The following is a 24455-nucleotide window of genomic DNA, read 5'->3' as shown; positions in this document are numbered from 1 at the left end:
TGTTAATTATAATTATCAAAATAAATATAAATATATTCGTGATAACAAAAAAAATTACATATATATATATATATTATGTCGATTCGAATTTGAGCAAATTGAATTAACCGAATTCAGTTGCGAAATATCATCTATACATAAAAAATTGTAAATTTAAATTGATTTATAAATCTTTGTGTATTTAGTATAATTGTATATGGCACAAATAGAATAACCATTTAGCATAAGCCACTTGACATTCTCCCAAAAATGAACCTTGCGTAGGCTGTAAAATCATATAATAAAAAGAAAAGCCTTGTGAAATGACAATCCATCCTACTCTATACATCCTGAATTATTACTGTATGTATGTATATATATATATGTAGATAGATTATTTCAAGGTGTAGAAGTAATTAATTATATATATATGTAGATCAAGAACAAAAATGGAGGAGAATCAATCCATCACTCCACAGTCAGGTTCAGTGGCTTGCCTCGTCCCATTGTGAATCCTCTTGTTCCGTCTGGCATTCTTGGACCTCTGGTAGTCTGTTTCCCGGTAACTTCAAACTGCGTTGCAGTGCTGGACTGAGGAGATGGAGCGAGCAGGCCACGTCCGCCGTGGCTTTGAACGCGTCCGCGACCCTTTCCACGGCCTTTCGCCCATCCTCTCTTCAGTCCCCCCGAATTTTCTTCAGCCTAAAAGGAATCTTGTGTTGGTATTATAGAGTAATGCATGAAGGAAGAGTCAAGTTGGTCTGTGTTCTAGTTCGAGAGGGTGGATCGATAGGGTAAACTTGTGGTTACTTCATTAATTTTCTTATTGTTCTTGAAGAAATTCTTGTTGAAGTAAAAGGTGTAATGAGGCTACGAAACCAGGCTACTTTGAGACTTTTTTACCAGAAAAGATGAAATGAAATGAAACTTGTTGTGGACTATTTTGCAACATGTAAAAGATATAACCACATATGAGATGCAGGGAAAGACACTTACATTGTTCTCGGTACCGGATTCTATATTGTTCGACTGCAGATAGTCTTCAATTGATTCAGAAGCAGGAGCATCTTCATCTTCTAAAAGGCCATCAAAGTCTGACTTTCTGTTCTTTAGAACAGATTTTGGCTGAACATTTTCAATTTAACAAATACCGTGATTTCCATGGGGATAGAAGCCTACCAAAAAGATCATATCGAAACAGCATAGGATTAACATGATAAAATGCAATAAAACATACTGAGCATCTAAGCAGCAACCTCACTCGAAGCCCTTTTCTCCAGTTTCTTTCATCATTCAACTTCTCAACCTGATTAAGTTAGCTTACAAATTTAGTGCTTCATTGAAATACTATCACGTTGTCGAAAAGAAAGAAATTTTTTAGCATACCGCTTTCTCAGCAATATCTGCACTCTCGTATTCCACAAGTGCATGAAGCTTTGGAAAAAGAAGGGAAATCAAATTTCTTTAGAAAATAATAATCCGACCCTTAATCTGAAAGAAACCAAGTTTGTTTCAAGTGGTCATATCTAACCTTGTTACTCACTAGGAAATCACCTTTGGGGCGAGAAGGGTTGGATTCCTGAGGATGGCATATTCTAATTGTTTTCATTCTGTAAAGGATGGTGAATATTATTAGTATGCACACAAAACATTTTCTCATCCTTGTAAGATACTGAAATGGATATGATTAAGCAATCAACTTGAGACTTTACCTTCCAACAACACCAAATATTTTCTCCAAGTTCTGGTAAGAGTGATCTTCGGGTAAATTCTCAGCCACAACAGTGCGGGACTGCAGAAAAAAAAAAAGTTTTGAAGCAGTTTACTAACAAACTAGACTCAACTAAGCCTTTGGATAATAGATGTAGTAGCACGGAAAGAAAGCCTGCTGAATTAATTCATACCTGTAATTCCTCTCTGTCTTTCTCAATGAAAGGATATTTGCGTTTGATCTTCTTACCGTCCTCATTCACAATCTTAAACACATTTTGAGAACAATAATTATTGTTTTGTGCATTAGTTTTGTTCTTAAAATATGAAAATACGATTTTATATAATTCAAAAGATAACTTACGAGTTTTGACGAGGATCGAAGGGCTTGAGCAATCAAATGGTGATTACTAGTGAGTGATCTAATCTTCTTTGCTGAAGCAACAACGGAAATTGGCACTGTTTGAATCCGAGAAAAGAAAAAAACTTGTAATTAAAATCTTTTCTTCAAGTTTCAACTAGAAAAGAACAAGCCGAACACTCCTCAAATAGTCCTTACCATAGCCTTCAACATCTTTACTTATCTGTTTGGACAGATACTCATTTGCCAGAAGACTCATGTCACTGAATTGGTATTCCACCTGCTTGTTTTACAAACCATCCTTGGATTAAATAAGTGCTTAATATCAAAGTATTTAACTAAATTACATAAGGGTGTTTATCGTGACTTGATTTTGGGATAGTTTTGCGTACATCATGTAGAATATTCGGTGCATATTTTGAGAAAAAATTCTAATACTTTATTTATATAAAGATTTACAATTCTATTAGTAATGTACTATTATCTCTTTTTTTTTTAAAATCATAATGAAAAGTTTCTTCTCACTTTTCCTCGTGGATGTAGTTAGGTTTGTCGAATCACGTTTAATCTTATGTTTCTTTTACTTTTACTCTTCACTTTGTGTGATTGTGTGCATTTTGGAGATTTGTTTCGAAATAAAGGGTACTCGAGATTAAGGATTAGAACATATAAAAATGAGACTGAAAAATTCCGACCTATACATAGTACTGGCAAGATGATCAGATAAATAAAGTTTATGCTATACCAAATGGACAAACCAGACATGTCAATGGATTTCCATTTTGCATCAAATAAGCTCTTAGCAATCTAACAGTCTCATACGTAGTATCATGCCAAACACAACCCAAAAAAGAAATCAAGGAAGAAAGGAGAGGAGAATGTACCTGCTTGATGATCTTCTGGCGGAGATCATCGGAGAGAATACTCTTGGAGGAGGATGATTTTGCATAAGGCAATGAAACAGAGGGGTTTGAGATGAAGAACGCGGCGGGTTCTTGATCCCCGACAAAGAACCAGTCGGACCCAGAAGTAGAGCCGCCGAGATAACGAAAATAAGGGTAAAAATAGCCGGACATCGGCATCTGAGTATGCGACCTCGGCACAAACTCCGGCGCCTGCGCATTGAATTTGAACGATACTCCATTGGCTCCGGCACCACTACTGCTATCATCGCTACCCTGTGTTATCGTGTCTTTCATTGTTTCCTTCTCTCGGGAATCTTCTGTAGGCTTCTCTTCGGGTTGTGCCTGCGCCATTTCCGCTCTAGTTTTTTTGTTCTTTTTTCAATTTGTTTAGAAATCTTTGGCGGGGATGGCCATTGGTTTTGCTTTCAAGTACTTTGTGTGGAGGAAACTGATCGGGGCAGCCATGAATCCGCGTCCGGGGCCTTGGATTTGTTTTCACTGTGAGATCTCCTGAAGTTTAGTAACGGTGGAATTGGTGGGTTTGAATCCAGGTTTCGCGCACCAGCAGTGGATGCTCGATACTGGAAGGAGGGATTTGACTTTGACCGGTTTTTAAGCTCCTGAATTTGATTATTTTTAAACGCAGTTTTCTATTTTTTAAAAATTTTATTTAAAATATTTTATTTTTTAACCCAAATCCAAATATTTAAGTGCAAAATATCAAACTCCAAAACGACAACGTTTTGAGCGTTGACTATTCGTCTTCTTTGACTTCCAGAGAGACAGAGAGGTGGCGAAATATGTAACGTAAAAAATATCACGCTGTAATATTAATTTAAAAAAATAATTAAATAATTAAAAGAACAGAAATTCACGAGAAAATGGTTTTTCTGTGGACCCTTCTGGAAGATCCCGTTTTACCGCCAAAATAACGGAATCAGAACAAACCATCGTGTTTTTTTTTTTTTTGCCCTTTTTTTTGGCTCGAAGTCAAAGTAAACGAATTGGTAATGAACTGGAGGACACGTGGCATCCATACACGCATTCTGTTACAGAGGAAGAACATGATGAGCGGGTTTATAATGACAGTTCGTTGTGTAATGATTCCTTATTTTACCATTTCGTTCTCCTTATCTTGAAAAACTAAATTCTTGCAAGTGCTTTTGTTACCGAAAGATTTTGGAGTGCTGAAGAAGGAAATTTCTCTCCGTTCCTCTAATTCGCCATTAATATCCTTCTTCAACACTCCTCCCTCTTGCTCTCATTCACTTTCCAGTTTTCCAGATTCAACGTATCGGGACTCTCTGTGTTCGAAGCCGACGTTTTTGGACTCGCTTGGCGGCTACTTGGCACCGCAACCAGAGTCAATTCGGCTTAGTAAGTACAATTAATTGCGACAGAAACACAGACCTTCCAACGATTTTTCTATGGAGTCTCTATAAAATATACATATAATATTTATTTAAATATAATATAAATTAAACAATGACAGGTATTTGATTTCGACGTATTATTATTCAGTTTATTTGTGTTGCTAATTGAAGGAGAAAGTCGAAAGAGTCGGATCAATTGAGGATAGAGAAGACGAACGGAGCTGCCGCAAGATAAACCTCGCAAGCTTGTTAAATTCGTATAAAACGGCGTCAGATTGGCTTTGCAGCGCATCCAATTCGATCCCTCTGTTCTGGTGCGAATACATACCTCCATTATCTCCTCCATTTGTCAAGTTCTGGATTCACAGAATGGTTTCTATACTTATTCTGAGAAAATGAAAAAGTATCAATACATTCATTGCTACGTAATTTTAATTCAATATAACATTCTTTACGGGTATAATTTTTGTGATTTAAGATATATTTTATATTAATTTATTGTTTTTAAGTGTAAACAAAATAATTAATTCCATACAAATTTTTAATTTATTTCAAACATGACTTTGCGTACTCTTGTAAATATAAATAATAATTATTTTTTTTAAATTATTGTTGATTAGTTGATACGTTAAAACTTCCAAAAAATAAAATTTAAAGCTATTTTCAACACTTTATTATCTATAAACTATTTCAAAAAGTGTAAATGAGTTATCAGAAATTATGAATTTACATGCTGTACCTTAAATTTTTATTTTTATAAATTTGAAATTTGAGTAAAATCTGATAGATCATATCTGCTTGGAATAAATTGTAACCATTCCATCTGTAGTAGCTCAAGACCACAATTTTAGGTTGCCAATACTAATTTGAACACATGAATTTTCAACAATGGCGACTGTCTCAGCAGCCCCATACATACAAATATATATGTGTATATACGTGTATATTATCTGTATATTAATCTCATAAAACTTTATTTTGAGATTATGTTGTGATTGATTCAAGTTGAACCTTTACTTTAAAAAAAGGTAATTTTCTCTTTAGAACCTAAAGAACTGTTTCCAGTATACACTCGTAGAAGCCTTCTGAAAAATCGTTTATTTCCAACAGTCTACTCCAGATCCTTTACGTAAATTTTTTGCATGGTTGCCTCTGAATCCATGGCCGTCACCCTCCCTGCTTTAGATGGCAACAGCAACAAGTCAATTCCCCGATGGTTCTCGTTGCCTCTCACCACCTTCCCTGCAGATGGCAACGACATGACACCACCGCGGCTGTCGTTACCCGCCACCACCTCTGTTTCAGACGCCACCAACGTCATACCGCCGCGGTTGTCATTACCCACCATCTTCTCTGCTTCATATGGCACCAACACGACATCGTCTCTAGGATCTCTGGACGCCGCCCCCTCTGTTTCAGATGGCAATAACACGACGTCGTTGTCGCCAGCCACCTTGTCTGCTTCAGATGGCACGGACACCGCACCGCCGCAGGTGCCGTTGCCGGTCACCTCGTCTCTTTCAGATGGTAAAAACATCAAACTTCAGCAAGTCTCGTCGCCGGCTACCCCGTATTCTTCAGATGGCAAAAACACGACACTGCCGCAGTTCTCGTTGCCTGCTACCTCTGCTTCAGCTGACAACAATGACACTGTGTCGTTTCCGGTCAACCCTCCTTCTCCAGATGGCAGTAATAACTCGGCTCGGCCGCGGAAGTCGTGTTGGAAGAAAGCATTGGATGTGAAAGAGGTCAAGAAACAGGTTTACCTTTCTTTTCCTCTCATCTTAACTACTGTCTCCTACACTGGTATCACCATGATCTCAGTCATGTTTGCTGGCCAACTTGGTGATCTTGAGCTCGCTGGCGCAACTCTTGGCAATTCTTGGGCGACTGTCACCGGCTTTGCCTTCATGGTACAAATATGTCTCTTTCCGATTCTTTTCTTGTTTGTCCCTGTTTATTACTAATTCTATTATCTTCCAAGTTCCATCTTTATGGTTTTAGATGTCAGCCATTTCTGGTTTCTTGGTAAACTGATTTGATGTGATTTTAGACAGGGTTAAGTGGAGCACTTGAGACTCTATGCGGACAAGGATTCGGTGCACAATTATACGGAAAGATGGGGATCGATCTTCAAGCTGCATGCATCGTGTCATTCACATTCTCAGTTCTCGTATCAATCTTGTGGTGGTTCACTGAGCCAATACTCATCTTGCTTCACCAAGCTCCTAGCATCTCGAAACAAGCCGCTGTGTACATGAAGTATCTAATCCCGAGTTTGTTCGCATATGGATTTATCCAGAACGTTTTGAGATTTCTGCAGACACAATCCCTTGTTCTGCCATTGATGGTGTGCTCGATGCTCCCGGTCGGCATTCATTTCGGGGTGGTTTACGCTTTGGTTCATAAGACACAGCTTGGCTACAGGGGAGCTCCCTTGGCTGTTTCAATCTCGATGTGGATATCCATCTTCTTGCTGGCTGGCTACGTGTCTTGGGCCAAGAAATTAAAGCAGACGTGGCAAGGATTTTCCATGGAATCATTCTTCCACGTCTTCTCCTACTTGAAGCTGGCATTGTATTCTGCAGCTATGGTTTGGTAAGCTTGCCATCCTCAATTTGAGTACTTAAATTGAGTAACAAAGTTGAATAGATTTTTCCGGTTAAAAATGTTTCAATCTGCTTCTCCATATATTGGCAAAGAAAATGCAACTTCATCTTTCTCGTTGAATTTGTTTTAAAGATTAAATTGAAAGAAGCATTTATATACGACACGAAAATTATATCTGTTTACACTCGTAAACCTCTTTTTACATAATTACGACGCTATAAATCTTCTTCTAATTATTAGATGTATTCACCTGTAATTATTTGGTTTTGTTTTGCCAGTTTGGAATACTGGACTTTTGAGATTCTAGTGTTCTTAGCAGGATTAATGGAAAATCCAGAAATGACTACTTCTGTGATCGCAATGTGGTAAGCCTCATCGATTTGCAAGCTTAAACGTCTAATCTTCTTCATCATAATCCTAACAACAATATCTTTTTTTTTTTTTTTTTTTTTTTTTTTTTTGCGAATTTAGCGTAAACACAGAAACTATTTCTTACATGCTCACCTATGGTCTAAGTGCTGCTGCAAGGTAAATATGTTGCTAATCGATGCTAATTAATATCTGATTTGGGTGTATTTACTGAACACAATCTATACATATTTGTATCACAGCACAAGGGTCGCCAATGAGTTGGGAGCTGGAAATCCTGATAAAGCAAAAAGGGCCATGAGTCTAACTCTCAAATTCTCAATATTCCTTGCCTGTATAGTAATTATCTTACTAGATGCTGGTCATAAAACTTGGGCTGGCTTTTTCAGTAAAAGCCCTATGATCATAGAGGGATTTGCTATGATGACACCCTACCTATCAGCCGCCATAGTATTTGACTCCATTCAGGGTGTTTTAGCAGGTTAGTATTTGACTCCCTTCACGCACACAAGTCTAAATAACAGTTCGTTTTTTGCTCACTTCGCGGCACACCTCCATTAGCACATGCTACTTCAACTCATAAGATTTTACGTACACTAATACATCGATTTCGACACCAGGGGTAGCGAGAGGATGTGGGTGGCAGCACTTAGCCGTATATGTTAACTTGGCAATGTTCTTTTTCCTCGGCCTACCAATCGCAGCCCTCCTTGCTTTTAAGACGAGCCTACACATTAAGGTGGATCAAATCATTCATGAGTTTGGCAAATGCGCGTACCCGCGCATCCTCAGATAATTCTCTTTTTTTAACCCTAATCTTTTTTTTTTCCCTGTACAGGGTTTATGGATTGGTTTAATATGCGGGTTGGGGTGTCAAACCACCACCCTCTTGCTGATCACCTTCTGCAGAAACTGGAGGAAATTAAATCTTAGGGTAGACAGAGAAGTAGCAGCCACTCCAGTAGATTCTAATTGCTAGTTAGATGAACATCACGAGTGTGACAAATTTTTTTTTTTTTTTTTTTTTTACTCTGGTTATAGTAGGACACTCGGGCATTTGATGTTATTATTTTAGTCTTATTATTATTATTTTTTTATAGCAAAAATTGAGACAACAAATAGAGGAAATATACGCAATTAGGAATATGTATCTCATGTTATTTATATAGACAGTGTTAAAAAAGTCTGATGAGACTTCAAATTATAGATGTTTGTGTACAAAAAAAAAGTTTGTATAATATAAATACGAACATTAAACTTAAAAAAAACATTTCTAAAGAAAAAAAAAATACAGAAATAAAGAAGAGATAAAATTTCAGATTTTAGAAAAAAATTTTACTAGAGGAGAAGTTAGTTTAAACTAATACTCTTTAGCTTATAAAATGAGAGGAGTAGAGTGGAAAAAAAGAAAGAGAAAAAAGAAAAAGAGAAAGGAGGTAGAGGTGTGTGTATATATACATATGTCATTCTCTCTTCTTGGTGACATCATGAGTGACATCGGCTATTTTGTCTTTTTAATTTTGTGGTTATTATCTGCTTATTATTTTTACTCGATTGTGCATCAATTTGGTTTTAGATTATTATTATTAGTTCATGTGAATTAATTTGATATTAACTTAATTTACACAATTAATTATATCTCTATTTGGGACTCGATAAGTGGTTTCAGAGTCTGATTTATCAGTAGTTCCGAATTAATTTTGTAAACTAGGATGTACGAATACGCAGGTATTATGATTAAATTAACGGTTTCAAATTAATAAATTTGGAAGACAAAGATGGAGGATCTTTTTTATTGTAGAGATTTGTATGATCCTATTAAATTAAGGACTGCAAAGCCAGTTAGAAAATCAGAAGATGATTGAGAGAAAATGTACAGAAAAGTCATTAGAACTATTCGATAGTGGGTGGATATCAGTAGCCATCACTATATAAGCAAAGAAGTCAATGAATGATTTGTGGAAAGAATTGGAGAATATGTACAAGAGAAAAAAATGCTCAAAATAAAGATTTTGTTATCAGAAAGTTTGTGAATCTAAAGTTGCAAGATGGACAGTCAATAGTAGAACACTTGATAAAGTTTCAAAATTTGATAAATCATATTGAATATTATAAAGTTAACACTAGGTGATGAAATACATATATTATTACTTTTGAGTTTGTTGCCAGATAGTTGGGAAACATTGATGGTATCTCTTGGTAACTCTGCTTCATACGGTGTTTTATTTTCATGGTAAAGAACACTTTTTGTAATGAGCAAATTAGAATGAATGATATGAGCATTGATATTTCACTTACCTTTGTCACCTAGAGTATGAGTATAAGTAAAAGCAGAGATCCTAAAAGACGCAATAAAAAAAAAAATTCCGTTGTTATCATTGTGGTAAGGTTTGACATATGAAATAAAACTACATAACTTGAAAAATGGAACAAAATAATTAGAAGAAAGCAGATAATAAGAATACCACAATAGTTGTAACTAATGATGAAAAACTAGTTGTACTTTCTTTTATTGAGGAATATGATCATGTTATTGATCTTGATACTAAATGAATTGTTGATTCAGCAGTATCCTACCATGCGACACACATGAGGGATGTCTTTATTATGTATAAAGTAGAGAATTTTGGCAGAATAAAGATGGATAATACTAGTTATGCAGATATTGTGGATATTGGTGACATTTGTGTGGAGACAGATGGTTGCACATCAACTTTAAAAAATATGTGACACATACTTGATTTACGCCTAAATCTGATTTTTACACATGTTCTGAATTTTGATAGTTATTACAACTTATTTGGTAGTAGAAAATAAAAATTCATCAAAGGTTCAATTGTGGTTGCAATGAGTAGATTGTGTCACACACTATACAAGACTTAAGTAAAGACAATTAGAGATACTTTGAATGCAACAGAAAAAAATATTTTGCCAGATTTGTGGCATATGAGGTTGGCTCATATGAGTGAGAAAGAATTGCAGATTTTGGTAAAGAAGTCTCTCATTTCCTTTCTCAAATGTATGAGTTTAAATTCTTGTGATGATTATTTATATGGTAAGAAACATAGAATTTCTTTTAACAATTCTTCTGAAAGAAAAAAATAAATGTACTTGAGTTAATATATTATGATGTATGTGGCCCCATTAATGTGGAATTATTAGACGGTAGTAGACATTTTGTTATATTTATTGATAATGCTTCACAAAAAGTTTGGGTGTTTGTTTTGAAAAAAAAAAGATAAGATTTTACAGTGTTTCAAGCAGTTCCATACTATGGTAGAAAAACACGAAAAGGAACACTTTTAAAGTGTCTTAGCAATGATAATGGTGACGAATATATTTCAATTTTTTTTTAGAATTACTGTTTACAGCACAGAATCAGACATAAAAAGACTGTTATAAGCATTCATCATCATAATGGTGTTATTGAAAGAACAAACAGAACCATCATAAATAAGGTCAGATGCTTGCTAAAAATGACTAACCTACCCAACTCATTTTAGGGTGAAGTATTTTACACTACCAGTTGTATAATGAATCTCTCTCCATTAGTTGCTTTGAATTTTGATATTCTTGATAGAGTATACTCTGAGAATGATGTTAGTTACTCTCACTTGAAGGTATTCACGTGCAAGACATTTGTGCATGTGCATAATAAGCAAAGACAAAAACTAGATGACAAGACTATTACATGCATTCTTCTAGGTTGTGGAGATACAAAATTTGAGTACAGATTGTGGGATCCAGTGAAGAAGAAAATCATCAAATCGAGAGATGTAATATTTGATAAATTATAAGACTCTACTAGCTTTTGAGATATCTGATAATACTACAACTACTTGCATTAATTCCTTTTACAATAAGAAATCTCAATAATAAAGGAGATAAAAGTGATTCTGTGTCAGCACCAGTATATATAAATGATGATGTTGAGAAAGGGGAACAGCCCCTTCCACATTAGATTGTTGAAGAACCTCATGTTAGAATGATAAACAAAACTCATCATTTATCTACAAAATATCTCAGTTTTGAGTATATTACAGTTATTGAAAAAGGGAAAGACAGATAACTTTCAAGAAGTGCAGTGGATAAATGCAATGAAGTAGAATACGAGTTCTTTGAAGAAGATTCAGACTCATCTGTTTAAAATAGTGACTAAAAATCGTGACAAACATCAATCTTGCACCAAAATAGAGGGATTAAGTAAAAATTGAGTAGATACCTCCTATGGACTGTAAAAAGATTGTTAAGATCCAGTCTATTAAAAAAGAAAAAAAAATACAGAAATAAAGAAGAGATAAAATTTTAGATTTTCATAAATCTTTTCGAGTAGAGAAATTAGTTTAAACTACTACTCTTGCTTATATAATAAGAGGAGTAGAGTTAGAAAAACTGAGAAGAAAAAAATTCAGAAAAAGAGTGGTTGTGCGGGAAGAAAGAGACAGAGAAGAAAAGAGAAAAGAGAGAAGAAAAAGGTTGTCATTCTCTTTGGTGACATCATCAATCGGTGACGTAAGTTATTTTGTCTTTTCTTGTGAAAGTTTCATTTGATAATTGTTTACTTTTCTTCCCAAAGTTCGGCACAAAGAAAATTTGTTTTCTTTTCTTCCAAATTTAATTTTCGATTAATTATTTTATACTTATTTTTATTAATAATAGATTTAATTTAAAATTTGATCCGTAATTTTTTTTTATATTAAAAAATTTTTCACGTAAAATTTTATATTTATTTAATTTTATAATTATTATTTACTTATTATTTTTTTTATTGTATATTAATTTATAATTAGAGATTATTATTATTAATTTATGTTAATATTATTTTAATTTATATAATTAATTATATTTTTATTCAAAATCCAACATATTTAATATAATTTTAATCACGACGAATCAATATTATCTATAAAAATTTGACGTGCATATTAACTCATTACTTAAATTGAAAAATTATTTTCTTTGTCATTTACCAAAAAATTACAATAAAATAATATTTGGCTCCCTACAAAAAGTATGTCTTTTTGTTGACAGCAAACAAACAACAAGTGCATAAGTTACATATATATACATATATATATATATATACGTACTTACTATATATTATATATATATATATATATTTCACTTCGTAAACCAACATGTAATTGAGTTAAGAAATTTCTTTTGCTTGCGGAGTTTAGATTTTTGCTTTTCTTTTGTAAGACTTTAAGAGAGAGGAATGTTTAATTTTAATAATTATTTATATCATCAAACAGTACTACCAACCGGCCTATTAGCTCAGTTGGTTAGAGCGTCGTGCTAATAACGCGAAGGTCGCAGGTTCGAGACCTGCATGGGCCATTTTTTAACTTTTTAAAAATATTTTCGCATCATAATTTTATTTTTCTTATTTATTTTTAAATTAGCCAACACATATTTTTAGACTAATTTTAACTTTTAAAACTATAAACTTAAAATTATAACTAACTAATTATTTATTTTTAAATTAATTAACCCCAATAATAACTATTTTTTATGCTATTAATTTATTATTTATTCTAAATATATAGCTTTAGGAATACCCAGGCCTCATGTGTGTCTATATATATATATATATATATATATATATATATATATATCTCACAAGAATTTTAGAGATAGTCTTGGTGAAAGCTGTTTTTATAAGATAATTACGAAACAAGGGATATTATTATTAAATATATATGACATATATTATTAAATATATCGTATACAAAAATAATATTAAATTATATATCATGACGTATAACTTTTTAAATAATTTTATATTTACATTTTTAAATGAATAATAAAATTTAATTATTAATTACCTACAAAATTATATACCCAATAATTTTAAATATTAAAATTTTAAAAATTACGTTTATAAACTTTTATTTTATCTATTAAGTTAATTTATATATATATATATAAATAATTTTTAAATAAAAATATATATAAATATATAATATGCTTCAAACATATAATTTTTTATATAAAAAAAAATAAAAAAATAACGTATCCACTATTAAATTAAGTATAGTAATTTGAGATTCGATTAAAGAACACTTTAAAAACGTAAAAGATGTCTCCGCCTCGAACAATTAAAACGGTCTTGATGCTAATCTTGAAGATTTTCGAATGACGAAAGCTTCATCTTCATCTTGTCTTCTTCCCATAATATGCCATTTTTGAAGTATTAAACCTCTGCATGTTCAACAATGGCGACCTGCACAAGTGTCATCGCCATCTGCTGTCACCAACTACTAGAATTTTATTATTATCTTCATTATTCTTTACTGTTTCTTTATATTATCAATTATTATAAGTAAATAATAATTTAGAAACTAATTTAAAATACTTGGGGTACCAAAAAGCCATAAAAACTATATATACATATATATATGTGTGTGTGTATGTATATGTATATGATCTTGTATCTTGTAGAAGAATATATCATCTGATCTAATTTGAAACGGTGAAATTTTTTGGATGAACACAGAAAATTGATCATTAAATTAGAAATAGCAAGAAGTTGACGACAATCGATTCTTGAAGCATGAGAATACTTCCTTGATTTGTAGGTATGAGTGGATCATCTATTTCTTCTAATATTTTCATAAATAGTAAATTATAAGAAGTATGTATTATGAATTCTTCTAAAAAAAGAATTACTTATATGAATAGATTAGTTTATATATATATATATATATGTATGTATATAAGTTCTTTAAGGAAGAAAGACCCTCCAACTGTTTCTTTCCGTATTCCAACAAGTACAAACCATCTCTAGATCTGTGAGTTCTGAAGGCTTTTCACTTTCGTGCTCATCATAGCGCTGCCACAGTTTTAAACCTAAACAATCCTTACCTTATATATGTATAACAGACGTGCATATTCACTTATATAAACTTTAGTTTATATAGGTATATGCAGATTATGAAAGTATAACTCAAGAATGATTTCGTTTTGGAAGAAAGCAGTGGATGTTGAAGAGGCCAAGAAACAAGCTTTGCTCTCACTTCCTCTTATCCTTACAAACGTATCCTACTCCTCCATCAGTTTGGTCTCCATCATGTTCGCCGGCCACCTCGGTCAGCTTCAGCTCGCCGGAGCCACTCTCGCTAATTCGTGGGCTGTTGTATCTGGTTTTGCTTTCCTGGTACTACTTTACCTCTCCCGCTCTGCTTTCCATGTACTTGAATGTCAAACAACGTACTAAATTTTTTTTCATTGTAGACTGGATTAAGCGGAGCACTAGAGACTCTTTGTGGACAAGGGTACGGAGCAAATTTGTATACAATGTTGGGAGTTTATCTACAAACATCTTGCATCATATCGTTCGTCTTCTCAATATTTATATCGATCATATGGTTCTTCACGAAACCATTACTGTTGTTACTCCACCAAGATGCTAAGATTTCGAAATCAGCTGCTCTCTACATGAAGTACCTTATCCCAGGCTTATTTGCCTACGGTTTTCTACAAAATATTATGAGATTTCTTCAGACACAATCAATTGTCATGCCGCTGATTTTGTTTTCGATGATTCCATTAGGAATTCATATCGGAATTGTATACAGTTTGGTTCGTTCGACAAGCCTTGGTTTCGAGGGAGCTGCCTTGGCAGTCTCGATTTCGTTGTGGATAGCAATAATAATGTTGGCTGCCTATGTGAAGTTGGCCAAAAGATTGGCGCATACATGGGAAGGATTCTCTTGGGAATCATTATGGCTTATTGTTCCTTACTTCAAACTCGCTTTATCTTCTGCAGTAATGGTTTGGTAAGATATATTCTGATACTAAAATTAAAAGTAAGTTACAGTTTTACGTTATATATATATATATATATATATTGTAATTTCCTCTTATACTTTCAGTTTAGAGTATTGGACATTCGAGATTTTGGTACTCTTAGCAGGACTCATGCCCGACTCAGAAATAACCACTTCATTAACTGCAATGTGGTAATGCTTTAAACTCAGCTAAGTTTTGTTCGTATATAATTCTGAAATTTGATTCTTTACATGTGTGTGTGTGTGTGTGTATATATATAGTGTGAACACACATGCCATTACATACATGCTCACCTATGGCCTAAGTGCAGCTGCAAGGTCAGTACGAAGTTATCACATAAATCTTAGTCAACCCCTCTCTCTCTCTCTCTCTCTCTCTCTCTCTGTGTATATATATATATGTATAAACATGTGTATGTATATATATATATCTATGGAAATGAAACAGCACAAGGGTGTCCAATGAGCTGGGAGCAGGAAATCCAGGCCAAGCAAAGAATGCCATGATTGTGACTCTCAAGTTCTCAGTTATGCTGTGCGTTTTGTTGACTGTTATTCTGGGCTTTGGCCATCGCATTTGGGCTGCTTTCTTTACTGACAATCCTTCAATTATTACTGGGTTTGCTTCACTTACACCTCTCCTTGCCATCTCCATAGCACTTGACACCATCCAAGGTGTCTTATCAGGTCAGTAACATCAAATATATACACACATACATGGGTTTATATATGCATAACTGTACGTATATGTATATGTGGGTATGAAGTTATGATGCAAAGGGTGGTTTGGACATTGTAGGAGTGACAAGAGGATGTGGGTGGCAGCACTTGGCAGTGTGTATAAACTTGGTGATGTTCTTCTTTGTTGGACTTCCAATTGCAGGGGTTCTTGGGTTTAAGTTCAAGTTATATGTTAAGGTCAGTATTAACATAAAATTCAATCTAAGTATATATATTACCCGAATCGGGTATCGCATTAAAAACTACATGTATATAATTGTTGAGTTTTATATAATAATTCAAACTATATACTATTAATAATTCTAAAAGGTTGTAGATAACGGTAATTAGATCCCGAACATTGCAATATATATGTATATATATATATGGAATTTGTTGGTATTGATTTTTGTGTTTGAATTTTTTGGTTTAGGGTTTGTGGATTGGATTAATATGTGGTCTGGTATTGCAAGCCACCAGCTTGTTGTTGATTACTTTTTGCAGAAACTGGAGTAGGTTTGGTGATCTCCCAGTAAATTCAGAAATTGAAGCAACTCCTGTTAATGTTGCTTGTTAATTTACTTTTTAGTCCCTTGTAATATACATATATATATATATATGTATATTTATATATAGTGGGTATAGAAAAAGAACACTAGGGTAGCTTACATTGAAGGCAACATCACATATATTCATATTTTATATTGCATTAGAAAAATATATATATATATATATATATAGATTCAGCTCCATATTCTAACTATATGGGAACTTGAATTGATTTATATAAACAAGCAAGGTAGGAACAAGTATAAGCCTCTTCCCTTATATATTGATTTATGTGAACAAACTTTTATAATTATTAAGAATTCAACAAATTCTTCCCCTCGAATCAAAGACGAAAATAAAAAGTTATGCTCCGTTTTAAGTTTTTACGTTTTCATGTCTAAAATTCAATTCGTCCGATTATCAGAAAAACGAACCCAACTTTGAACTGTAAAAGAAAATATATATTAAACGAATTGTAAGAACACCAATTATAATACCCATTATCTAAAACGAAATCATTCTGATGCTATTAGTCATATATTTGGCTTCTCTCTGTAGTTTATCATGCGATCGTATCAGAACCTTAAATAATAATAAATAATTATGAAACTAATAAGTTTCCGTATATATTGGTACAAATCAATTTAACATGTTTTTCGTTCAAGTTTAATTGCGTAATAACTTTCTCGTACAACGTAAAAATTTTAATCTATAATTTTTTAAAAATATATATGTGAAAATTTACATATTTTTGTATTTAAAACATGAATTTAGTACAAATTTAAGATACAAATAGAAATTTAATTTAATTAAAGTTCAAAGATTAATGTAACACAATATACAAAACATAGTATGTACTTTCTTGATGATACATCCATATCAAAATTAAATATATTCTTTGAATTTTCCAAATATTTTTCTGAAAAACCATATTAATTAATTTGGTGAATTTTCTGAAAACCATATTTATTAAGTATAGCCTCCAATTTTTAGGACCCATGTCCATTCTAAATTAAAATTTTGAAGTACTACTTGAAAAAAATTAAACTAACTTTTAGGATCCTTGTCGATATAAAAATCTTCAAATTCTATCGGTAAAAAAAAAAAAAAATCAGTTTTTGTGGTACCGTGTCAATTCGCAAGTACCTACTACAGAACGTAACCGAATCTTCTGCGATGAATCTAAGTACGCTTCCATTTATCTTTTTTTTTTCATTGATTAAATATGAGATTGCGTGTTTAAATTTATACATTATCTTTAGAAAAACGTACGTAAACTATTATTTTATTAATCATCAACATCAAAACTAACTAATGATTAATCTATGGTAAAGCTTAGTGATTAAGTATGTCTAAAATTGATTTAGGTTCATGAACAAGATCAAGATTTTAGAGTGTATATAATTGTCACATATATATACATACATAAATATATATATATATATATATATACACCAAAATAGTTGTCTAGATTAACTAGCATCTTCATTTAATATCATTTCTTCTTAAGTACACCATGATATATATATATATATATGTATATTATTTCTTATACTAAAGATGTATTGAACTTGTGATTGAAAAAATATATATATATATATAATTATTGAAGTAAAACTTGTTAATTAATATGATATTATTTTTAATTACTTACATTATACCCATGTAAGGAATCATGATCTATCTTGATTGGAATCTTTGATAAGATGAATTGTTCTATTTTGTTGGGTCCCAATCAATTATACCTTAAATTGCTATGTGAATATGACATTTTGCTACTTAATTGCATTCAATCTTCTAATATCTTTTGTCCTCTTTTAGAAGAAAATTGAAAGTACCATTTTAGGAATACCCATTTAAATATTTAATACCATCATTAAAGTACTAATCGATTTGTTTATTTATTTTATTTACTTTTAACTACTGTTTATAATCACAGTAACATCTCGTCTCGTGCCAAAAGAACAGACTTACTAATAGATACGCGTTCAAATCATACACTGTTAGAGTGTTATAAAGATATTAAAATATATTACGTCGTAATTATAAACTAATAAAATTTTTAAACACTATATTTATTTATTTAGATTGTGATTTACGATTATAGTTATTACATTATGAATATCGAGGATTCGAGTGACAGAGATCGTATTACTTTAATGTCATTTTAAAAATATATGTAACTGTTGAATTGCGTATAATAATTTAAACCCGCACAAATCAATCGGGATTGAACAGTTGTTGAACTAATGATTAATCGATTCTCGGTAAAAGTACGGTGAAATTATATTTGTTCATCATTTAGCTTATGTTTCATACAATGTTAATTGTTATAGTGCCAAAGATAAATTGTAATGGTTGATAATTAAAAATAGTGAAAAAAGAAAGAAAGTAAAATTGTAATAATCTTTTGGGTGTAAAGGCAAGTGTGTGTATTTATATATATATATATATATAATTCAAAATTAAATTTATAATAATTTTTCTTGTGAATTTCTTAATTCTATCATGAATTTTTTTTTTTTTTTTTTTTTGCATTTACTTTTGACTAAATTAAAATAATAATAATAATTAAGCTTCATTACATGAATTGACATATAAAAAAATTGTATTATATAGTTATGGAGAATAGTTAATTTCATTGGTAAATTTAAAATTTAAAATATACTAAAAAGGGTGATTAAAAAGTAATTTCAAAATTTTTACTGTTTGAGATTAAACTTGATTAGAAATAGAAAGTTAAAATTAAATAAAAAGTGATTATAAATGGAATTTATAGAGAGAGGGTCCCATAATTTTCACAGACTTGTTTTACCAAAAAATTTATACTATAATTAAAAGTGGACCCCATCAAATGTGGGCTCCATCAATTATATATATATATATATATGTACATTGTCTATAAGATTCTCCTCTATTATTTTGCTTGTGATGATTGATGGTTTTGTCATGCATTCATATTTTTTTTTTTTCAAAATCTTTATACAATTAAGATGTTAAATTGAATTTTTTAACCCTTATGGTAATTTAACCGAGAAAATTACCCGTTAAAAAATATTTCTTTCGTCTAAAAACGAAATAGATTTGTGAAAATTTAACTTAAATTATTAATTTTATTTAAAAATCACGAGTTCATACTTTAATTAGTATATAAATTTATTTATTTATGAACTCTAACTACTTAATTAGATAATTAAATTCAAACTTACGATCTATTATAGAAGAACGAATACTCCGAGAGTATTTTAACTAAACATAAGAATTGGAAACCTCATAATTGGGTCGGCTGGTAAAAATTCTGCATAATATGCTGATGGGTTGAAAGGCCATAGCTCAAGAATTATGTTTTCTTTTGAAGATATTAAGAACATAATTAATATACACTTAGTCTAGAAATTTATCAATCAGATAGTATACATTTTTTCAAATATTAGTAGATTTAGGGTGACCAATTTAAACTTTATCCTTAGTATGTATGTATGTATGTAGATACATATATAGAAAGTAGGAACAAGTAAGTTTTCAATCAATCCAAGTTTTCTCAGACCTATTGTTTTCTATTGAAAAATTTATGTTTCTGTGTGATGAGCATGTGCTTGATTCAGGTCTGGATCAGCTTTTGTCGAAGAAATTTGCAGGAAAATAAAGCTTTTGAGAAGTAAGGAAGTTGACAGGGAAACTAGTTTGTGATTATACCAGAGAAAGCTCGTGTTTTGTCCATGGAAACATGGGTTCTGCTTAGATTTCTTATATCATTTCCGGAGGGAAAACAAAACTCTTGCATGTCCATACAGAAGGAAAACTAATCTCTGCAAAATTTCACATCCTCTGTCTCAAGTCTCTGTCTCTTCGGTCCCTGTCTCCCGTGCTCTCAAAATCTGAAAAATCCTTCTCAGTTATATGTATTTATACATTATTTGTAATCAGTAGTCTAACAAACTCATCCCATGTATACTTGTATCTGCAAAAATTTCATGGTGGATACACTTTTATACATCATCTTTTCCTGGTTTATGAATGTGGCCTTTCCAGCTATAGCTCTCGGATTTTGCATCTCCGTCGTCTTCCATGCTATCGCCTCCAGTAGTTGAGGTCCCTCCAGTGTATGTCAGCTGGAGAGGCCCTTGAGGAGAGCCAGACTGGGAATTGCTGGGCTTCGAGGAGTCAACGTACTGATCTTGAGACACCCACAAACCTCCCAACATCATGGCTGATGAATTCGTAGTGGAGGTGGCATTGGTTGGTGGAACTCTTCGTGTATGCAGCCGGTATTTCTGCAGATACAGAAGAATCCGGTATCAGTATTCATCATCGTAGTGCCTCGTGTTGTATAATAAATATAATAATTTAATCATATTTCTTTCTTGGATATGATGAGACAAGACTAATACCCTTCAATTCATTGGCTTGTTTTACAAGCATTTCAGGTGTTTCGCTTTCTCCTTACTCATTCTTTCACATGAATCAAACTGCAAGAAAAGAGAATATGGGAAGTTGAAAACTCACTTGCAAATGACTCTTCACTTCGTCGTTTGTCAAGCCATCCACTTGCATAAGTTCTCTAATCTGCTTTGGGGTCGCCACTGCAAAAAAAAAAAAAAAAAAAATTGATGGAGTCGCATTAGGTGTTCCGAGTCCAGACAACAATCAAATTGTACAATTCATAAGAGAAAAGATCAATTAATTATAGTTCCAGGCTCTAATTAATGCTATAAGGCCAGCCTGTTCCGTAGAATTGACACCGTATGCATAAGATAAATATCAAAAAATCAAACCTTTCAATATCCTTTCATCTTTCACAGCTTGAAGCTAGTGTAAGAAAAACATAAAGAACCAATTTCTGTTTCCACTAATTACCATTTTCTTGTTATAACTACGGATGGTAATTAACCAGGCAGAAAAGAAATCAAGAACCCAATCAAAAAACACAAACTACATATCTTGGATCAGAAAATCTAACCCCTCAACATTGTTTCTAAATATCAAAAGTATTCAACTACGAGTTTCAATTCCTTTCTCACCTTGAGAACCTCCAAGTTGTTGCAAAGCATTGACAAATCTGCGATGCAACTCTGGAGACCAGCACCTTCTCTGCTTCCTAGAAGTCTGTTGATGTGGTGGCTGGGGTCCTGACCGGAAATTAGACTGAGAAATTGTGGCGGAGGAAGAAACTGCCTGGCTACAACTAGTCCTCGATCCCGAATTGAGTTCATCCCTCAAACTCTTAATCCCAGGAGTTGAGAGAGATAATCCTTGTACAGGTAATTCCTCCTTATCCTCCTTCCTCCCCGGAAAACCAGAGAATCCTTTAAATGGCATAATCGTCCTGGCACTAGCCCTGTTTCTAGCAGTCTGGAATAATAGATCCACATTTGCACACTGGTTCTGTCCATCCTTTTTCTGTTATCAAGCAAGAGAAAAAACAAATTGAAACTAATTAGTTTCCTTGTAGGGTTCAAAATAATTAGTGTTTTCTTTTCTGATTGTTCTTCATTTTTTACTACCTTGGTTTCTAGTTTGTGATTTTGTTTTGGATCAAAGCTTCGGTGGTTAACAGTACTAGAGGGGAGATCCTCACTGTTCCATAACTGAACAGAGCTCATCCAGTTTTTCTTATCTCTACAGTCCTCCTTCTTTCTCGCAGCTGCTCTATCTTCTTCGTCTTCTTCATCGCGGTCTCGCTTCTTTAATGGAATGAACTCTTCCAAAACTGGTAGAGCATTTTTCGCCGCGTAACGCATTGATTCCTCCTTCAAAGCTATAATCGCTTCAACAACAACCAAAAAATCCACATAGTCAATACAAATTATCATCAATTTCTCCACAGAACAAACCAACGATAAGAAAGCTACATTTGCAAACCCTAAAATCAAAATAGTATAAAACAGAAAAAACTCATACGACTTTTCAATAATATTCATCACAATCAACGAAGAGGAATAACAGAAAAATTGATTAAAACGCACCATCCTTCAAGAGAAGCATGCATAGGGGAAGCTCGCGTTTGAAGGCGTCGATCTTCCGCATCTCCTCCTCAAGTCCCTTGACAAAACCATCAAGCTTCGACACTTTCTCAGAGACGCTCCCGATCCTGGAAACCTCCTTGAGGAAATCACTGATCGTTTTAGGTACAAACGACGACGGCCTAAAATCCAAACTCAGTTCAGGTGGAATCGAACCCATTTATTTGGATCTTCAATCCGGTTTTTCTTCTCCCTCTGATTTTCTCTCGTGATTCTTAATTAGCTTAAAATTGAGTCGGTGAGGAAACGAGACACAGAGAGGAAGACAGATGGTGAGATCTGTGCAAATATATATATATATATATAAACCGATGTAGGGTAAGAGGGATGTAGATATCTAGACGTGTGTAGATATAAATATATATATATATATATGTATATGAGGGAATATTACGTTGGAGTGTGAGAGAAATGTGAAGGAGAAGTGTTTGGAAGGAGAGAAAAGAAAAGAGAAAAAAAAGAAAGAGTAGTTTCCGGAAGAGGACCGGAAAGGAAAATTAGAACGCGAAGATTCTGTTGTGGCTTTCGGGTTATAAAGTCACTTTCGCGTCGTCGCATATCTTATCCACCACTCAGTCCGAGTCTACTCGCGAGTCGACTCGTTCCAACTCGGACCCACCTACCGTTTTCAAAAAAGTTCCAAGTTTTTTACTAAATTAATTTCTTAATTCATATTAATTTTTTTAATGACTAATTAATTCTTTTTTTTTTTTGGTAAATACACTTTTAAATATTCTTTTTCAATAAATATTAAATATTTTCCACTTAAATATCTTATAAAAAATCTTTAATATTTTTTTAATAAATTTAGTACCATTTGTAAGTACTTTTTTTTTAAATAAATAATATTATAAATTAAATTGAAAAAACTAATAATTATAATTTTTCACATTATTTTTACCTAAGATTCCCATGAATCACATTATTTTACATGGTAAAAAATAATATATATATATATATATATATAAGTAGTAATTATATCTACTATTCATCCACTAGTGTCAATATCAACTATTCAATAACACATATTACATCACCAAGATTTTGATGGTTTATGGTAACTACTAATGACTAATTAGAAATAAATAGAAAGTAAAAAAATAGCACTATTTTTGTAAAATAATATATATATATATATGTATAGAAATGGGAATGTAAGAAATTTAAATAAAAATATGTCTATGTATATATATATATATATATATATATATAAAGTGATGAAAATTGATATTTAAAATAATAAACGAATTAAATATTATGTTTGTTTTTCATATTAATTTTTAAAATATTACATGTGAATTAAATTAATAATTTTATAAAAATATTAAACTGTCGAAATAAATAATAATTAATTTATAAAAATAATTTTTGAACCAAACTAATAATTTTTTACTCAAAAAAATAAAAATAAAAATAAAAAATTTAACTTTTACTCGGGTAAAAAAATATATATATACATATACATATATATGTATATATTGAGTTTTACTAAAAAGGAGAAAAGGCCGTGTTTGGTTAATTGGAAAAAAGAGAGTTAGAAATTAATTGGAATTGGAATTGGAATCTCTTTATTTTATCGTACAACAAGGGTACAACACTTTTTTTTTTTCTTTTAAATTTTTAATTTTGTCTTTTGCTTATTTAAATATATATATATTTACTAAATTTTAATTAATTAATTTAATATTATGGGTATGAATCCGTGATGGATTTTTAGATTTTTTCATAAATTTAAGTAATTAATTTTAATTACGTAAATTTATAGTTTCGAACCGAAATCAAATATAACACATTTTTTATACCAACATTAAATTTTTTAACAATTTAATTAAAAATATATTATTTATATTCTTATTTAGTGTAAACAAATTTTAAGATAAAGAATTTAATAAATTTAAATGTAAATTACATTATTATATAATATATATATATATATGTATATATGGATTTGGGTTAGTAGCCGTGAATGTAGAATTGGTCAAAGAGACTTTTACCGACAATGCCATGTAAAAGTAATATTTTAATAGTCAAATTTGGGCAACATTATTATTTATTTTAACCAA

At 32.0% G+C, this 24455-nt stretch overlaps 4 protein-coding genes and 1 non-coding gene across 13 annotated transcripts; 3 read left to right on the top strand and 2 right to left on the bottom strand.

The window, feature by feature from the left end:
- Window positions 1-217: 217 nt before the first annotated feature.
- On the bottom strand, window positions 218-3516 carry LARP6C (RNA-binding protein). The gene is made up of 10 exons (XM_022041047.2): window positions 2935-3516; window positions 2249-2330; window positions 2054-2148; window positions 1884-1955; window positions 1692-1771; window positions 1511-1589; window positions 1366-1413; window positions 1217-1285; window positions 976-1104; window positions 218-681 (listed from the first exon to the last, which is right to left on the bottom strand). The coding sequence occupies exons 1-10, from the start codon at window positions 3304-3306 to the stop codon at window positions 448-450; spliced, it is 1260 nt and encodes a 419-aa protein (XP_021896739.1). The 5' UTR covers window positions 3307-3516; the 3' UTR covers window positions 218-447.
- A 541-nt stretch (window positions 3517-4057) lies between these two features.
- LOC110813766 (protein DETOXIFICATION 18-like) lies at window positions 4058-8511 on the top strand. 4 transcript variants are annotated; one of them, XM_022041025.2, is made up of 9 exons: window positions 4058-4332; window positions 4500-4642; window positions 5514-6241; window positions 6382-6926; window positions 7217-7303; window positions 7410-7466; window positions 7550-7788; window positions 7928-8046; window positions 8146-8511. In XM_022041025.2, the coding sequence occupies exons 3-9, from the start codon at window positions 5588-5590 to the stop codon at window positions 8284-8286; spliced, it is 1842 nt and encodes a 613-aa protein (XP_021896717.1). In that variant the 5' UTR covers window positions 4058-4332; window positions 4500-4642; window positions 5514-5587; the 3' UTR covers window positions 8287-8511. The 4 variants fall into 4 exon arrangements, with proteins under 4 accessions (XP_021896717.1, XP_021896714.1, XP_021896716.1 ...); XM_022041022.2 differs by having other exon boundaries at window positions 5439-6241; XM_022041024.2 differs by having other exon boundaries at window positions 4477-4642; window positions 5439-6241.
- A 4062-nt stretch (window positions 8512-12573) lies between these two features.
- On the top strand, window positions 12574-12647 carry TRNAI-AAU (transfer RNA isoleucine (anticodon AAU)). The gene has a single exon. It is a non-coding gene; the product is annotated as a tRNA-Ile (tRNA).
- A 1068-nt stretch (window positions 12648-13715) lies between these two features.
- LOC110813759 (protein DETOXIFICATION 19-like) lies at window positions 13716-16572 on the top strand. 6 transcript variants are annotated; one of them, XM_088222686.1, is made up of 8 exons: window positions 13716-13888; window positions 14231-14466; window positions 14544-15088; window positions 15185-15271; window positions 15362-15418; window positions 15549-15787; window positions 15900-16018; window positions 16254-16572. In XM_088222686.1, exons 2-8 carry the CDS (start codon window positions 14263-14265, stop codon window positions 16395-16397), a joined length of 1395 nt encoding a protein of 464 aa, XP_088078812.1. In that variant the 5' UTR covers window positions 13716-13888; window positions 14231-14262; the 3' UTR covers window positions 16398-16572. The 6 variants fall into 6 exon arrangements, with proteins under 6 accessions (XP_088078812.1, XP_021896705.1, XP_088078815.1 ...); XM_022041013.2 differs by having other exon boundaries at window positions 14222-14466; XM_088222689.1 differs by having other exon boundaries at window positions 13717-13888; window positions 14288-14466.
- Window positions 16573-20080: 3508 nt separating this feature from the next.
- LOC110813760 (Homeodomain-like superfamily protein) lies at window positions 20081-22892 on the bottom strand. Its single transcript, XM_022041016.2, has 5 exons — window positions 22336-22892; window positions 21874-22136; window positions 21391-21769; window positions 20876-20952; window positions 20081-20643 (listed from the first exon to the last, which is right to left on the bottom strand). The coding sequence occupies exons 1-5, from the start codon at window positions 22550-22552 to the stop codon at window positions 20359-20361; spliced, it is 1221 nt and encodes a 406-aa protein (XP_021896708.1). The 5' UTR covers window positions 22553-22892; the 3' UTR covers window positions 20081-20358.
- Between the last annotated feature and the right edge of the window lie 1563 nt (window positions 22893-24455).

The sequence above is a fragment of the Carica papaya genome, chromosome 6, assembly GCF_054855325.1.
Source record: "Carica papaya isolate Zhongbai chromosome 6, ASM5485532v1, whole genome shotgun sequence".
In the NCBI taxonomy this organism is placed as follows: Eukaryota; Viridiplantae; Streptophyta; class Magnoliopsida; order Brassicales; family Caricaceae; genus Carica; species Carica papaya.
This window is presented reverse-complemented; position numbering and strand designations above follow the sequence as displayed.